General features: G+C 43.0%; 1 protein-coding gene across 4 annotated transcripts in view; it reads left to right on the plus strand.

Moving 5' to 3' along the window:
* Nucleotides 1-10,182, plus strand: part of Nuf2 (NUF2 component of NDC80 kinetochore complex) — a 28,984-nt gene extending 18,802 nt beyond the window's left edge. For 3 of the 4 annotated variants that reach the window (XM_041662803.1, XM_041662805.1, XM_041662804.1), the window contains 4 exons: nucleotides 1,916-2,056; nucleotides 2,907-3,082; nucleotides 3,991-4,126; nucleotides 9,696-10,182. In XM_041662803.1, coding sequence (XP_041518737.1) covers nucleotides 1,916-2,056; nucleotides 2,907-3,082; nucleotides 3,991-4,126; nucleotides 9,696-9,839 — 597 coding nt within the window. In that variant the 3' untranslated portion in view covers nucleotides 9,840-10,182. Of the gene's footprint in view, nucleotides 1-1,915; nucleotides 2,057-2,906; nucleotides 3,083-3,990; nucleotides 4,127-6,633; nucleotides 6,707-9,695 lie in introns of all 4 variants that reach the window. The other variant, XM_041662806.1, reaches the window with a different exon arrangement.
* The last annotated feature ends 7,784 nt before the right edge of the window (nucleotides 10,183-17,966 follow it).

Consider the following 17,966-nt stretch of genomic DNA (forward strand, 5'->3'; position numbering starts at 1 on the left):
AAGAAAGCAGGCTGAATAAGTCAGTAAGCAGTGGTTCATGGCCGACTGTAAGATGTAGGCTAAAATTAACTCTTTCCTCCCTAGGTTGCCTTTAAAATTTATTTGTTTGTTTGTTTGTATTTTGTGTGTATGGGTGTTTTGCCTGCATGTATCTCTGTGGACTGTGGGCCTGGTGCCTTTGGAAGCCAAAAGAGGGCATCAGACCTCCTGGGATTGACATTGCAGACAGTTGTGAGTCACCATGTGGCAGTTGGGAATTGAATGCAGTTCCGCTGGAAAAACTAGCGCTCTTACCCACTAAGCTGTGTCACTAGACAACCCCAGGTTGCTTTTGATTGTAGTCTTTATCACAGCAACAGGAAGCAAACTAAGACTTGAAGGAATATTAGATCCATTATACACAAAGTGTTTAGAAAATCATAAAATAAATAGAAATGAAAGGTGAGCAATATAATTAGGTTCTTTTCTGAGGAGAAATTTAACTGGTTGCTTAATGGGGATAAGGAAAGATGTCTGCAGTGGTATGTGGTTTGAGTAGATACATTCCTTTTGTATTTTAAATGAGATTATCTTTTTAAAGAATCATCAGATGCTAATAATAGTTATATAAACAAATACTACCATGCCAAAACAGATGGTAGCAAGGGGCACAATGAGATTCCACAGGAAAGTATCATGACACTTCCTGCAAGCCACTAGACCATGGCCAAGTCTTGACCACCTTCTTTCTCTCCTGTGCTTGCACTCACTGGCCTCAGCAGCCTCCAAACAGCAGAAAATCAGACTGCTCTAGACCCACCAGAACAACAGGGCAAAAGAATAGATGCAGGTTTATTTTTAAAAGGCAAAATAGTAGGAGATAGGAAAAAAAGAAGGCTACGCTATGTATTAGCTGGGTTTGGTGGCATACACCTTTAATCTGCATTCAAGAGGAACTGAATCTCTGAGTTCAAAGCCGGCCTGGCCTACAAAGAGAGTTCTAGGGCAGCCAAGGCTACACAGAGAAACCCTGTCTCAGAAAAAAAAAAAATGAGGCTGTATACTGTATATTAATTACTAAAATGCAAGAGGGCTTAGAGAAGCTCCTGGAGCTCTTCACACCAGGAGAAAGCATCACTCTGGAGCCTGCTGGCCTGCTGCACTAGCAGCAAGGATGAGCTCACGGTGTCACCTGTAAACATTTCTACGTTGACTCTGGAGCCGAACGTGGTGCTGACTGCTCAATAGAAAAAAAAAAAAAACAAATAGAAAGATATTAATAGATAATGTGACTTCCCTGAAGTATGAGAAGTAGTTCAAGAATTATCAGAGCACACCTTTGGATTGTTTTGGTGGTGTTTACAGACAACCACAGGGCTTTGTAGGCACGGGCAAGCACTTGCGGGCTAAGCTGTACCCAACCAGAGTGAGCTCTTTCCCACACACACAAAGAATCTTTGGAAAATTAGTAGTGAGTGGTCAAGTATTAAAGTAGTGCCAGTTTTCTTTGTTATGGGTATTCGGAGTTTTAAAAGCATCTTTAGGGATGTGGAGAGATAGCTCAGTGGTTAAGAGCCCTGACTACTTGATTCCTGACAAGTGTATGGTAGCTCACAACCGTCTGTAACTGCAGTCCCAAAGGATCCAATGCCTTTGTTTGGTCTCCTAGGCACCAGGCATGGCCACGGTTCACAGACAAGCATTCAGGCAAAACAGTCATACGCATAAAATAAATAAATAATTAGAATGTTTTAAAAAGAGGCGCTATTGTTTGACACCTTCGTAGTAGTGCCTTGCTACTGAGCTGGGAACTTGATTGTTGTGCGTTCTTGAGCTTTCAGAGCTGAATGTAGAAATCATTGAAGAGCAAACAAATTGAACTTGCAGTTTCATAAAAGAGAATATCAATCTTGTCTTTTTTTTCCCCCTCCCAAAGCAAGAAGTGATGGAGAAGACTGAAGTCTATAGAGATTCTGTGGAATGCTTGCCTTCCTGTCAGCTGGAGGTGCAGTTATATCAAAAGAAAATACAGGACCTTGCAGATAATAGGGAAAAGCTAAGCAGTACCTTAAAGGAGGTTTGTATTGGATGGCGTTTCTGTCGTTATTATGTGATGGGCAAACAGCTTTGGATGCACTTTCACCTTTTGTTACTGTCTTCCTAAAGACAAACTAGCTTGTTCTGTAGTATGGATGTGCTGAGGAGTAAGCCATCTTCCCCTAAACATCAGGATGTCAGGACTCATCTTAACCTTCAGATGAGATGAATAATAAATTAGTATAGCACGGGTTGGTATGTGTTTGGAATAGAGTAATGAATGTTTTAGCTTGTCGTAACAGATGTAATCACTTATCGTCAGTGGCATAGAGGCCACCTTAGTTCCCATCACTGCACTTGTGTCAGTTGAGCTGTCCAGCTTACAGCAGCATCTCCATCCTGGATACTGAGAGGCATCTCTGCCATTCCAGTTTTCTCTGATGCTTGAGGTCATTTTCACATCCTAGTCCAGGCCACTCCCTGGACCACTAACATTGCAATAAAAGTTGGTTGTTTTTGACAGAAGTGCGGGACCTAGCACATTGTCTGATCCACCATCTGGGGCCACAGGACAGATCTGCTTTTGGTTCTGAGGTCTGCCTCTGCCCTTCTTTCTTCTGCCATCTTGGTTCCTATGCCAGTACTCAGCTGTAGGGTCTGGCTGCTGTGTGCCTGTCCCTCATCAGTTCTGGCAGACCAGCAGAGGCAACTCTTCTCTCCTCCCTGGGCTCCTTCCCCTTGTACAGTTGTGGTTTTCTGCTGAGCTTTCAAAGCCTGAAGACTTACTCCAGTTCAAAACTGTGTTATTCTAGCTCACCCTCAGAAACCCTTTTGTTTTCTTTGTAAGTCCTGTTTGCTTGTGTTAACTTTAAATATGCTTCATAAAACAGAACCTAAACTTGGAGGACCAGATTGAAAGTGATTCATCAGAACTAAAGAAGCTGAAGACTGAAGAAAATTCCCTCAAAAGGCTGCTGATTGTAAAGAAGGAGAAGCTGGCCACCACGCGCTTCCGAATCAACAAGAAGCAGGAGGACATGAAGCAGTACAAGCAGACGGTGATCGAGTACGGGCCTGATGCAGGGCAGGGGCTTAGGACGCACAAGGAAAGCCGAGAGGCTTTCAAAGTAAAGAATTCTGCTTCCAGTGACTACGATTGTTATAATTCTGTCCGGGTTCTTTCGCTTGTTTGTTTGGTTGGTGTTTTTCAGCTTGTTTGTGGCTTTTTGAGGCACACAGTTCCAATTCCTTTGTGTTAATCTTTGAAGGAGTTGTGGTACTAGTGTTCATTTTAGTGCGTTTGAGACATAGTAGCCTAGAGTTACTTTAGGAAAGGAAATCTTAATATTATTCAGGTAAAAATTAATACTTTGTTAATTTCTTCTGCTTGTATGTTGAGGTATTTCACCACTAGAGTCTTCTCGTGAGTCCCAGGAGTGCATTTAGCGTACATGCCACAGGGATGTTTGCAGTGTCATTCCGCTGGTCCTTAAGCGGCATTGGGACTGAGTATTTCATGCAGCTGAAAGGAAAAGACAGAACCTGGGGATTGTGTATTCGCTGCCAAAAGCGCAGAAAGTTCTACTAACCCACGTTTGCGCTAACAGTGCATGGATGTGTGCACCGAGGCACTGCAGCCAAACCTTCATCTTATGGAGTAGGTTGTGAGGGCTGCGGTGGAGCACTTGCTGGGAAGGTGCCAGGCTCTGACTTTAATCTCTAGCTCTACAAAATAAGGAAACAGAAAGAACAGCTCTTGAATGAAGGAGTTCCGTACACCATTGTGTAACTATAGTGCACCACACTGTGTAGGGGGTTTGTGGGTTTTGTCTGCTTGCTTTTATATCTGGAAGGGTTCTAGGCTTGTTGAGCAAGTACTGACACACGATGCTCTGGGTTCATTATTAGCATCTTCGTTTGTTTTTTTTTTAAATGCTCGAGAGAAGTTATATTGGTGTTTCTGTTCTTCTTTAGAGACTGCAATAAAGTTCAAGATAAAAGAGGTGCTGTCTGTGAGCAAGTAACCACCATTACTCTGGAAATCCAGAAGATTAAATCTGGAGTTCAGCAGCTGAAAGATAGTACGAAAAAGGAGAAACTGAAGTCTCAGGTGCGTGTTCCTAGGACAGAGATTCCGGGGGTTAAAACGTAAAGGATGTCACTCATGACAGGGTTTGAGTTCTCTGGAGCGGAACTTGACCCCGTGGGTCTTTTGCTTTCCTCTGTTTATAGCAGCTCTCTGGATACCAGTTCTGCAGACACTCATCTCCTGTGCCCTTTCTCTTACCTGCCTTTCAGCACATCACAGAATATAAACACAGTTCTCAAGTCCTAAGTAGACGGACTTTCCCCATGACTTTTAAATTGTCTCTAGAAACATTTTACCAAAAGCTACCCCCAGTAGCACAGCTCTTCATTCATAATCTTGGGCCTCCTTCTTCATTCTTCTCCATCTTCCCGCTTCTGAAGCACCTGGTTTGTGATAGCTGAACTCTCGCTGCCGCTGTCACCCACTGTCCGTACAGTCTGCAAAGATTCTAATGCAAAAGAGACTTGAGGAGAAACTTCACCCGACATTCTTAAGGAAACCAGAGACTGCTGTCACATGCTCAAGGTGTAGATAATCAGCTTGTTATTAGCAGCTTAAAAGTAATACCTGGCTCCAATTTGAACTTTGTTAGTCACAAAAGATGCCCAACCTACCTTATATTCCTGTTGGCTCTGTGCATGTGTGTCTCACCAGTAATATTAGATGTTCCCTGGCAATACCAGTTGTTCTTTAAACCTTAGCATGGCATGTGAAACCATTCCTAGGATAGCCTTGGGTATAGTCTGCTTTCCATAAATATTTATACAGTTGAAAGGGCACTAAGTACTGTGTCTTAAAACTAGCTGTGTTAGAATTCAGTGAGGGATTTTGAAATGACCAAGTCCCCTCCCAAATACATTGAATTAGAATCTCAACAACAGGTCCCATCTCTTAATTGAATTGTCTGTTTATCTCTAGCATAGGATGGCTCTTGAGAGCCACTGACGGGCTCTGTGTGATTGTGGTTGTTTTCTGTGGATGGAGCTCATAACCACACAAGCTGTTCTAGTACAGCTGTAGTTGTTAAAATGTTATTTCCCATTCTGAATTTAAAATATTCAGTGTCTGTACTCTGGCACACTCAGACCTTCCTTCTGGAATAATCTATACTGTGTTCTGTTGACTAGCTCATAAGATGGGAGCCCTGTTTCCTTCCGTCCTCTTTTCCTTTGGGTGTAGCCACTGTCCAGCCACTCCTCACGTGCTCACTTTCAGACTGATCGTATCCTGTTTACTGTTAGTATTTCTTCCCTGTCGTTATTCAAAGTGTAGAACCTCCTTCTTACCGCAGTCTTCCCAAGCAGTGCTGTGGCCCCAGAAACTTCTGTTTACAAAGCCTTGGGGGATGGGTTGTCAGCAGCCATGTCTTGCCTTCTGACTTCAGACTATGGTCAGAGACTCCTTCTTCAGGTGCAGCTCTGCCGGGTTGGTCCTTTCACCATAGCATACAGCAATGAAATGGTTGCTCTCAATTCAAGAGCTTATTGTTAGATTTTGTAGGCTTACTTGTCTTTCTCTCAACCTAGATTCTCTGTTTAAATCTCGTCCATACCAATTGTGTCTCACTGTGTGGTGTTGGCGGCAGATTCGAGCAGCATGCCTCTTTTCCAGGATGGAAGAGACTCTGGCTGCATTGTACCGCTCCTCCAGAACATGCAGCCTTATCAGAGCCCCAGACACGGCCATTCAGCTTGCTATGTTGTCCTACCTTTACCCAGTCCGCTGACGTCCATTTGTTCCTCAGCAGCCCAAGAATGACTGTGAATACGTGGGTGAACTCAAGTTCATTTGCTCAAAGAATTCTCTAGTTCTTTTATCCACCCTTCACGAAGAAGAAGCGTGCACAGATTGTCAAAGTAGTCTTCAATCGGGGCTGCTGGACCCCAGTTGTCACTGCCCCTGCTTTAAATGTCCCCTCACATCAGTAATTCACCTGCTTCTAGCGTTTTGTCCCTCTTCCATTTGAGCAGCTCAAACATCTTTTTGCTGTTCCAGCCAGTCACAGCAAAAATGACGTAGAGTTCAAAATCTTTCCCATCTGTCCTCTTCTTCCCCCACTTAATCTCTTCTGTTCAGTGTCTTCATAAATTTCTTTTAGAATATTTGATATATTTCTAAGATGCTATAATTTCTTATATTTCTCATCATCATTTTATATCACAAGAGATTAACTCATGTTGAAATTCTGTGGAGATAACCCTGGCCTTCAGACTCACAAAGTTAATTTCATGATTTCTTTTCCTCAGTGATACTATTCATTTTATTCACACATTCATAACATAATTTTATGTCTTGCAAATTGTCACAAAATGCTAACTTCCTTCCTTGACTCTAATTTTGCTATTTTAAATCTGTACTGAATACTAAGTAGTGCCAATTTTATCTTTGTAAAGTAACTTTTTAATAGTGTACTTTCTTGTTAAATCAAGGCCTCCCTATTTTCCTATAGTTTATGGGTTCATTTATAATGAATTGACTGCTTAAAATTTCTAGTCAATGTTTTAACAAATAGCGTATGTACCTACTAGGTGTTGGGTCCCACTTGGCTCAGGAGTCAAGTTGAGGACAGCGAAGTTCTGATCCCTGCCTCTAAGACTTTAGGTAAGCAGATCATTCCCATCATTTAAGGTCCAATAGAAATGATGCCTGACTTCATGTTATACTGCAGTGTCAGGAATAAAACCAGTGTGGAACTGTCAAAGACGTAGAGCAAAGCCATGCAGCAGGAGCCAGCTGGCTTTTGTTTTTGTTCTTTACGAAGGTGCCACAGATTGTTATTAAAGAAAAGTCAGCTACAGTTACAAATGGTGCATGGGAAATGGGATATTCGCATGTAGAAGAGGGAAACTAGATCCTTCCTCTCACCCTGCGCCAAAAACAAACTCTAAAGACCATAATAAAAGACAGGAAATCCTGAAACTGCTGAAGGAAGGACTAGGAAAAATTCCTCAGGATACAGGCTTAGGCCTTTTTGCGTAGGATTCTTCTTGCTCAGGAATAAGACTGACTGTCCACAAATCCCACCTTGTGAAGTCAGAAGTCTTCCACAGAGCAGAGGGAATTGTCCACCAAATGAAACACAGCCTACAGAAAGAGATAAACCTCTGTTACCTGTATACCGTACAGAAGACCTAGAGCGTATGAGGAATTGAAAATACTAAACAAGAAAACAAACACCCATAGGCCAAAAAACCGAAATACAAATAGCTAGTAAATATTTTCAAAAATGTTCAACATCATTCACCATTTTTTTTTATAAATTATTTTATTTATTATGTTTACAACATTCCTTCTATGTATGCTTGCATGCCAGAAGAGGGCACTAGATCTCACTACAGATGGCTGTGAGCCACCATGTGGTTGCTGGGAATTGAACACAGGACCTCTGGAAGAGCAGTCAGTGCTCTTAACCGCTGAGCCATCTCTCCAGCCCTTGAGATTCCATCTTATCCCAGTCAAAATGACCATTTTTAAGAAAATAATTGACACCAAATACTTGGAAGAGTGCAGGAGAAAGAACCTCTTTTTTAAATTACTTATTTATTTTATTATTCTATGTGTGTGCACATGTCACAGCTTATGCTTGGAGATAGATCAGAGGACAGCTTGGTGGAGTTGGGTCCCTCATGCACTGTAGTGTGTTTTGGAGATCAAGATCAGGTCACCAGGCTTGCATGAAAAGCACTTTGCTGTTTTACTGGTCGGAAGGTTCTCTATTCGCTGTTCTTGGGCCTGTAACATGGTGTAATTACTATGAAACCAGGGTGAAGGTGTCTCAGCTAAAAATAGAACTACTCTCTGTCCCAGGTGGACACTCTTGTTCAAACAGCCTATTACTGTGGTTGATACTTGCTTGTCCAATGTTTATGACTGCTCTGTTTAAGTCACCAAGGATCAACCTACAAAATAATGGATATTGAAAATGTGGTACAGGTACACTATAGATTCTTATTCATCCATAAATAAAATGAAATTTGTAAGAAGATATATGTTAGTGGAAAATGCTATATTAAGTGAGATGACCCAGTCCCAGAGAAATAAAAACCACATGTTCTAAGTTTTATATATCTATGTTCATATGGAGCAGTTGAGTGTAGATACCAAGAATCAGAAAAGGGTCCATGAGAAGGCAAAAGGCTTGAAGGGAGAAGGTTGTTAGGGAGGGTAATAGAACATATGAGCTATGAGAGTGGAGTGGAGACACCAACAGTGCTGGCTTTCTGGAGGGGTGAGGGAGTTGTCTAGGAAATGGGGAGGGGACAGAAACAAGGTCAACAAAAATCTGTTTGTGTGAGTTCATTAAAAATATTAAGTTTTATCTTCCATGTAACTTCCTCTGAGCCATCTATGTGTCTGGTTTCTGGCTTCTCACTCGCTGTGGACTTTTAATAGGTAGCCTAGTCCTGTGCTTCCCACAAGGCATATGTGTATTGTGTGTTCATTGTGCTGTAGGTCAGATGTGTGGCCATGCACTTGCACGAGCCTTGTTTCCAGTGCTCAGTACTTAGTGTAGTCTGTGTGTTATTGTGGAGTGGAGAGTGATTTCGTCCACATTATCTTGTTCACAGGGTACTTGGAGAAAACAATCCAATAATATATTCTTGATCGATGGACAAAAATTTTTGTGAGATCAATGGTGATGCTGGGTATAAAAGTCTATGAATATTTTATAATTTTTAAATTCCTCAAATTTCAAAAATGAGATAATCAGGCCAACACTGTCACATAAAGCATTGCTAGAGTCATGCTCTGCCCTGTAGCTACTGGGTAGGTAGGCACCGTGACCTTGTCTAACGTACTTGAAGGGCTGATGGAATTTTGGATTTAGTCTAAGTTCTTATACATCGGAATAGTGGCTGTATGGCCATTGCTTCTATGTTGAACAGCACTGGGCTAGCCTTAGATTTTTCTTTGCATTCTCAGCCCTATGCTTTGACTTTAGAAGTATTTGACTTCACGATAAGACTTTTTATATGTGAGCTATTGTGAACTGGTATAAATTTCCACTTGTGTATAGACTTTCACTGGCTATTCTAAACTACATAGCATTTGAGAAGGCTATTACCCACCCACATTAGTACCTACCTGTGTTTTTCCTTCAGGTGGGTGTGCTGCTGGATTTGGGCTTCTTGTTCTGTTTATGGTGGCTCTATCTGTGTGACTAGCTCTTCCTTGGGGGCATGTTTATTGTCAGGAAGAAAGCATTGCTTTGGTGTGTTGAAGTGCTTGCCTGTGGATTTGCAGATTGTGTTTATTTATTTTAGCCACACTTGGTTTTGATGGTTTCTCGAAGGTGATAGCATTCTTCATGGTGTACTCAGTGTTCTTGTCCACGGGAAGGAACACCTAGCCCAGTGGAACTAGGGATATGAGCTGATCTGTAGCCATCAATGTGCTGATTGTTTAGCGTTTACTCAAGTTAGTCGCTAATTCACCTGGTCTTTCTTAGAAGATTTAAGAAATAAAGCTTTCGGAAACTTTTCTTGATGGTTCATAGTCTATCATAGTTGTAATCTTAGAATTAATATGAATGACCATTGAAATGTTTTTGCAATTCAGTGTTTGGCCTGTCTATCACATTTGTCCTCAGGAAATCTTTGTAAACTTGAAAAGTGCTCTGGAGAAGTACCACGAGGGCATTGAGGCGACAACAAAGGAGTATTGCTCTAGAATAGAAGAGAAGACGGCCGAGCTGAAGAAGAGGATGTTCAGAGTGCCACCCTCGTCAGCATAGGCAGTCCTCCCATAAATGGCTGGCTGACTTTTCGTCTCTGTTTATGCTGTTATTGTGAAGTTATTACGTAGAAGTACCGGCTGTGTCAGCTAACTACCATGGGTACCGCTGCTTCCCGTTTGTCACTGGTGTTTTTTAGTGTGATGCTGTGCTTCTTGTGTCTTTTTCTTGTGCTGGGGAGAACTTGGGACCTTGCCAGCTACAGGGAACTGCTTCTCCAGGCTCCAACATACCATGTATTATAGGCTTTTATTACAATTAAAGTAACTTGTACAGCTTTTGTGCCCCCCTTTTAATCTGTCTCTTTTTGTACTAGCTGGAATAAAGAGGAATAGATACTGAAGTCTGCAGTGCCTGTTGTTACTTTGTTGACATTGAATTGCCACATCATCCAGCCTGATTGTGCCCTCCACATCTAGAGTTCATGCACCTTTGATTCTCATCCAGCTCTAGCCAGATATTTTCTTTCTACTATGTAGGTAAAGAATTGTGGAGATGTCTGAAGATTTATACAACTGAGCAAAAATTTGAACTGTGCTCTCTGGCACCAAAATTGGAATAGTTCTTGATATAGCACACTTTCTAATGTAAAAGAGTAAGTTTGATTATAGGGCTTCATTTCTTTATATGGTAGAAATAAAACAGTTGTGGATAGAAAATTCAAACTGGACCAAAATAATTTGTTGTCTTCCTTCTTTATCAATTTATTATCCTGAGGACCTTGTTCAGTAACACAGGGATGCTTAGCCATACTGTGACCACATGCAGTATGATGTCTTGGCTCCTCCAGCTGTCCTGGCACAGTGCCATAGAGAACTCTCAGGAACCAAGGAACACCGTGAAGTTCTGAAAGAAAAACAGTGACCCTTGCTAGCAGGCACTCACAAGTGCGAACTGCTAGCTCAGAGTAGTTCATACATTCAGCATTCAGCTGCTGCCTTCGTTCCAGTGCTTTGTCCTTACCAAGCTGGGTAAGGTGCTTGCTGTTTTAAAACCACTTATCATCTCGGCATGGTGGCACACACCTAGCATCCCGTCACTCAGGGAGCCAAGATAGGAAAATCACAAATATGGGCCCGAACTAGCCTGTGCAGCAAGATACTGCCTTAGAAAATATGTACTAAAAATAATAGGACATAAAACAAAGGTAGAAATACTTAATCTAATACAGTTTTGAGAAATTCTATAGTATCCATTAGGCAAGATGTTTAATAATTGATATTCAAAAGCAAAATGAAGGGATTCTTTTGGTTGATGTGATTTTTCTTAAACACACATTCCAAAATGACTACTAAGGCTTTGGGATCAAACTATGTCATAAGCAGAACTGTTAAGCTGTCCTCGGGCAATGCTGGACCCCCTCCAGTTCACTGAGTCCACTACACTTCCATGAGCTGCATACTTCTTCCCACGGTTTATTGCAGCTTGACTTGGTTCTGTTGGAAAGCATTCATCTTCCAGCCTTAGTCCAAACTCAGGCATAATACTTTTTAAGAATTAGATAAATTATTTTTATTATTTTTAATGACGTCAATATGTGCATTTGAGGTCAGAGGTTTCTGATACTCGGGAACTGGAACTGCCAGTATGGGTGCTGGGAACTAAACTTCATAAAAGCAGTAAGGGCTCTAGTCCATTCCCCTGTATGTGGAGGGTGGTCATGTATGTACCACAGTGCACATGTGAAGGACAACTTGCTGGAGTTGATCTTTCCTCCCACCGTGTGAGACCAAGGAAGTGAGCTCTGGTCATCAGGCTTGGTGGCCATCCACTCTGCTAAGCTGTCTCACTGGCCCACTTTGGGTTTTGTGGCTTTCAATTTTTTCTATTTTCTCTAAAATTTGTGTTGTTTTAAATAGTGTCTTAGACACATTTTTTACAAGCCTTTTCTGGAGGCTTGTGGCTTCTGTTCAACATTTAAAATTTAGCTTATACCATTTATGTACTTGCTCATTACAGGAGTGTTTACTTAAGGAAGAAACCACAAGTGTGTGTGTGTGTGTGTGTGTGTGTGTGTCTGTGTGTGTGATGTACTTGCTCATTACTTGAGTGTTTACTTAAAGAAGAAACCGTTTGTGTGTGTGTGATATACTTGCTCATCACTTGAGTGTTTACTTAAGGCAGAAACCGTTTGTGTATGTGTGACCAAATGATACAGCCACTGAAGCACTCTGACGAATTTTTCCTACCAAATACATTTTCTAGTGACTGTCTTTAATCATCCCTTTTTGCCCCCAGACAGTTATAATTTAATCAAAGGCCCTCATCACAATCTACTCAAATCCATTTGGCTTTACTGATTGAAGAATAAATTCTAAAATTTAGAGATTTTCCTCGAGCCATCTTGAAAACTGGTGTGTAGCCCGGGAGTTTCATACCCTGACAAAGCAGGTGATGTCACGTGTCTGTGGCGCGTGCTGCCCTGATGGCAAAGGAAAGGCTGTGCACTCCTCTGTGCTCAGCTCCTTAGCTGGACGGAGAGCAAATGTCTAATTTCACATTGAACTGACATATTTCAAGAAGCTAATCCATTTTGTGACAAAGCCAGGGGAGTTGAAATATGCACCTCTCAGGCTGAAGTTAATACATCGGGTTTTAGTTTTAACGGGATGTTTCCTATTTTTAGTAAGAGCAGAAAAGTTTGATATGAAATTCCATTTCAAATTCAGGCCTGCCACCTTTTTCAATTAAGTCGGCACTCCTCTGATTGAAATATACTTCTCATCTTCCAACCCAGATTGCCACCAGGGGGCACAACACGGCTTGCATAACCAAGGCAAAAATAGCTGTGGGTTTTTAGGTTGGAAAGGCAAAAGCTGCAAGTTTTAAAGTGACAGTTCACAAACTGAAAATGGCAGAGAACTCAGAATCTGCCTAGCGGAAACGGTCTGAATAATACCTAAAGTCTTTGAAGGTGTTCATTCTGACCCTATTTTATCTCTAAAAATTTCCTAGGCCATTATAACCAGCTTAAGATGTCTAGCTCAGATTCTATGGGACTGTAAAAACTGAATTCTCCTGAAAGAAGAACTTGAGACTCTCTACCATGAGCAAGTCACTTAGGGACTGAATATGGACCAGTGTGGTATCTTTGTTTTTTATTTTATTTCCAGTAATATCATCAACCTTTACCACCAAGAGCTTCTTCAAATCCTTTCTTTCTACCAACACAAAAGTGTCTTTAAAAGACTACCTGATCCTGTCCATACAGCTCTCTACACAAATCTTTGGTGCCTAGACAATTCAGGACAGGGGCTATAATCAGTTAAGGAGCAGTAGCTGTGGAGGCAGAGTATCTGGTAGTGCCACAGTTCCCAGTGTGTGCGAAATCTGCTTTTGTTAAACATGCCACTCTCTCAGGTGTGGGTCTCTGGAATTCTATAGTGTCTAGCTCCCCCACTGAAACATCTTTATAGTTAAAGTGACTGAAGTTTTCGTGTGTATGTGGGATCATGTTCATGTGCATGCATATGCTTGTGCAGGTGGGTGTTCACATATGTGCTTGTGGAAGCCAGAGGTCATTCTCCATCTCCAGTGTTATTCCTCCGGAGCTGACCGGCACATTCACCTAGTCCTCCCTCCCTCCCTCCCTCCCTCCCTCCCTCCCTCCCTCCCTCCCTTTCTTCCAACATAAGCTCTGGAGATCCACATCCAGGTCCTCACTGAGGACACTTGACTGCCTGAGCCATGCCCCCAGCCCCAGAGTGGCTTTTAATAATTGTCCTTGGGGATTGCTTTAAGAAGTTCCTATATGGGGCTGGGCGGTGGTGGCGCACGCCTTTGATCCCAGCACTTGGGAGGCAGAGGCAGGCGGATCTCTGTGAGTTTGAGGCCAGCCTGGTCTACAAGAGCTAGTTCCAGGACAGGAACCAAAAGCTACGGAGAAACCCTGTCTCGGAAGAAAAAAAAAAAAAAGAAGTTCATATATGGTTATCCGTTAGACAGCTCACATCCAACAACAGCCAATTCTGTTACAATCAAACTTACTCGGTATCCCTGGGAGCCAGCTTCACTTTTGTATCTATGGCTCCTCTATCACAAACCTTTAACACCTGGACCTAGATAAATGCTTAAGTGTGTGCTGGCTTAAAGAATCTAGTCTTCATGGCCCACATTGACACAGACCCCAAAGCAGCTAATTCGTTGGGCCTGGGTGGGAGGTAGCTTTGTATTTTTAATAGAAAGAACTAAGAAAACAGATGTTTTATTCCACCAAGGCAGGGAATCTCACAAAGGAGGTGATGCCACGGATGGCAAACTTCATTTTGCTCCACAGGGTGTCGCTTTTGACTCCTCTTTCTCAGGTGAGCCTAAGTGTGAGGATTGCAAGATCTTCCAATCGGAATCTTCAAACCTTCCCATTCATTAGCATCCCCTGAGACCCCCAGAGGGTCCGAATCTGCAGGTCTGCGTGGGCTCCAGAGTTTGTATTGCCTTCAGGTTGTTCCCAGGTAAATCGGCCGGCTGGGGGATCCCCATGAGAGCAGCACCATGCTAGACAAGCATCCTGGCTGGGCTGGAAGTATCCTCAAACTTCTGATATGGAATCTGGAATCCCCCATTTCTAAAACATTCCCGATGTTGCTAGAAGACAGCTGGGGTTTGGGGTAGCACGGTGTGGTCCTCATTACCTCCTGCCATGGGTTCCACCTTTGTATCTCCAAGCTCTTTGCCCTGTAAGACCAGGGATGTCTGTAAAACGGCACAGGAACAATTATGATGAGTGGCTCAGGATAACCATGGAGACCAGGGATGTCTGTAAAACGGCACAGGAACAATTATGACGAGTGGCTCAGGATAACCATGGCGAGTGGACTGTTCTCCTGCACGCCTGCGTTACCCTTGCGACTGACTAGCTTCAAGCACCGAGATCCAGACATCACTCAGGTACTCTTTCCAATCGTAGAGCTCGGGAGTCTTTTCGTCGAAAGGCTGTTGCAGGGGTTAAATCAGATGATAAAATAAACTACCTCTAACTCCGTAAATGGCTGTCATTGCTAGTAAAACCCAAGAAACAGGGGTGACAGAAACAGCTATGGCAGCCATTACATGAGCTTCTGCATCGGAAATATAGCATACACGACCGTGACCTACCTGTAGGGTCACTAATGCTCATTTACTGCTGTCTGGGGTGTCGCCAGGTGAAGGATGAAGGACCCAGGACATACTGCGGTGCTGTTTAAGGCTACTGCTCTAGGGAAAGCTACAGACAGTTGAGTTTTCTCAGGCGGTCAAATTCCTCCTTCTGTCATTAAGATCAGGTGACTTTCTACCACTGCTCTCAAGGTGGTAGGACTTAGTGTGTAACAGAAACAAAACTCAAACGAAATAATAAAGGACGAAAACTTCCATATTCAAAGATATATTAGGTGTCCCTTCCTGGGTTCTCCCGTTCTTTTCTCTGTTTTTCTTGGTGATCCCCCCCCACCACCACCACAAAGCAGGGTTTCTCTGTGTAGCCTTGGTCGTCCTGGAACTCCTTCTGTAAACCAGGCTGGCCTTGAACTCACAGATCCACCTGATTCTGCCTCCCAAGTGCTGGGATTAAAGGCGTGTGCCACCCCCGCCAGACTACTTTTTCCTGTTTTTCTTAAGGGTTTTTTTTCTTCACTGCCCTGACAACACTTCAAAGACTCCATGAATCTAATTACCACTGGTTTTCATTTCTGCCCAAGACCTTGTATTAGTGATCCATTTTTGTATAATAGACCATTCCAGCTCTTAACTGCTTAAAATAAAAATATAGTTTTTATTATGCAGAATTTTTGAGGAAAAAAGAAGCCAGGAGCAGCTAAGGCCTTGAATGCTCCCCTTTTCGGGGCACCCTTTCCTTCAGTCAGTGTAAACCGGAACAGCAGTTCTTTTCAGACAGACATATGCCTTATACTAGGCTCCTTTTTAACCCATTCTTTCCATGCCCGCTGTTGGGCTTCCTTTTCCTCGGGATGATTTAGCTCCGCTCTTCTCCACTCAGTGACTCGGTGTACATTTACTAAGATTCTGCTATCCACAGGGCCAGTCCTAATATATTAAAAATTGAGACCAAAAGATAATCCTGGGACTGGAGAGGCAGCCCAGCCATCAAGAGTGCAGTTTGAATCTCAACACCATCTAACTACCTGTATAAGATCCCATGTGTGCCTGTAACCCCAGCCCTAGGCCAGGTAAAAAGATAGGAGGATTGCTGGAGCTTGCTTGTTCGCAGTTTTTTTTAAAAAAAGATTTGGGGAGAAATATTTCATCTAAGGAATGAGGAGGAAAGTGATAGAAGACACTGAGGCCTCTTTTCTGGTCTCAGATCATGCTCAGTGTGTGCCATATGCACACATGAGCATAGACTATGCATACATGGACCCCACATGAATACACACATGCATAACAAATCGATTGACAGATGTAGTGACATATATAGATATATAGATGATAGATAGATTGGTAGATGATAGATAGATGGTTGATTGATTGATTGATAGATAGATATAATCCCTACTGTCAAGAAGTATCTGCAGACACTGTCAACACTTCAAAGACTCTATGAACCCAAACACCTCTGGTCTTCATTTCTGCCCAAATACCTGTATTAGTGATTCATTTTTGTATAACAAACCATTCCAACTCTTAGCTGCTTAAAATAAAAATATATTTTTTATTATGTAGATTTCTTGAGGAAAAAAGAAGCCAGGAGCAGTTTAGTGAGGTACGTGCTGGTGTTGGGGCTTTCATGAGGTGGTAGCCAGTCTGCCTGCCAGGACAGCTTGATGAGAGCTGGGGGCTCTGCTTCTGAGATGACTCAATCAAGTGACTTTGGCAAAGGTTCCTGTGAGCGCTGCTGGAAAGCCTTGGTTACTTACCACCCAGGCTTCCTAGGGGAGCTAGATTTGGTGGCTGTCTGCTCCTAGGGAAATGACTGGCCATATATAAAATAGAGAGATACAAAAGAGTGAGTGAGAGAGCAGGAGAGAGAGTGGTGGGGACGGCAAACTGCAGCTGCCTCTTCTGTCACCTGATCTCAGAAGCGATCCGCCATTGCTTCCAGAGGTTCTTGCTGATCACATACCCATCCGTATGCCATGCAGGAGGGAGCCACGCAAAGATGTGGTTTCTTCACTGGTCTACTTTTGTTGTTACTATAACAAAATATTTCAGGGAGGTCACTTATAAAAAAAAAAAAGTTTAATTTTGCACACAGACCTGGGAGTTCTAACAGGGTAGCACTGGCATTTGCTTGGCTTCAATTGAGGACCTTATGGTAGATGCTATCACAGTGGCAGAAGTCCATGCATAAGAGACTTCATGGTCAGTTAGGAAACCCGAGACCAGCTGTGTAGTAATATGGGCGGCGGGCCTGCTTTTCGTCCCTCCCGGCTCCCGCACAGCTAGCTTTACACCAGAAATAACAACACACAAACTGTATTCATTTAAACACTGCTTGGCCCTTTAGCTCTAGCCCTTACTGGCTAATTCTGATATCCCCATCAACCCATCTCTAATAATCTGTGAGAACCAGTCTTACCGGGAAGGTTCTAGCCTAGTCCATCCTGGGTCGGAGCTTCATGGCGTGTGTCTGCCCGGAGCGGGGCATGGCGTCTCTCTCAGGCGTCTGCTCCCGAGAGGAGAGCTGTGGAATCTGAGTCCACTTCCTCTTCCTCCCAGTGTTCTGTTCTGTTTACTCCTCCCACCTATCTTCTAACCAATGAGGGCCAAGCAGTTTCTTTTTATTTAACCAATGACCTTCCTCCATCACAGCTGAACAGTTTGTTGTTTTATAACAGCACAGTCAGGAACTAACTACAACCCCTAGGATCCCCCAGCTGCACTGGTCCCTTCCAAAAGATGGTACCCCAAATAACCTAATCACCTTCCACCTGTCAACATTGCTATGCTGGGGACCACACTTCCAGTATGACGCCTTAGGGACACAATCAAGCCATTTCTCAACCATAGCAATTATTGAGAGGTTAGATTCTTCAGGAGCTGCCTGTGGGGTTGGCTACCGTCATCCCGAACCCTGTATTTGAAGTTCAGAGCAGCACAATTTGGCCACGGTGATTCAGGGGGGTTTGCTCCTTTGATTGGCTCTTAGGCTGATGAACACCCCAAGGCCCTGTGTAGCCTGCTCATCTCAAG

Source organism: Microtus oregoni, unplaced genomic scaffold, assembly GCF_018167655.1.
Source record: "Microtus oregoni isolate MIOR12 unplaced genomic scaffold, Mior012 000013F_ref0000133, whole genome shotgun sequence".
Taxonomy (NCBI): Eukaryota; Metazoa; Chordata; class Mammalia; order Rodentia; family Cricetidae; genus Microtus; species Microtus oregoni.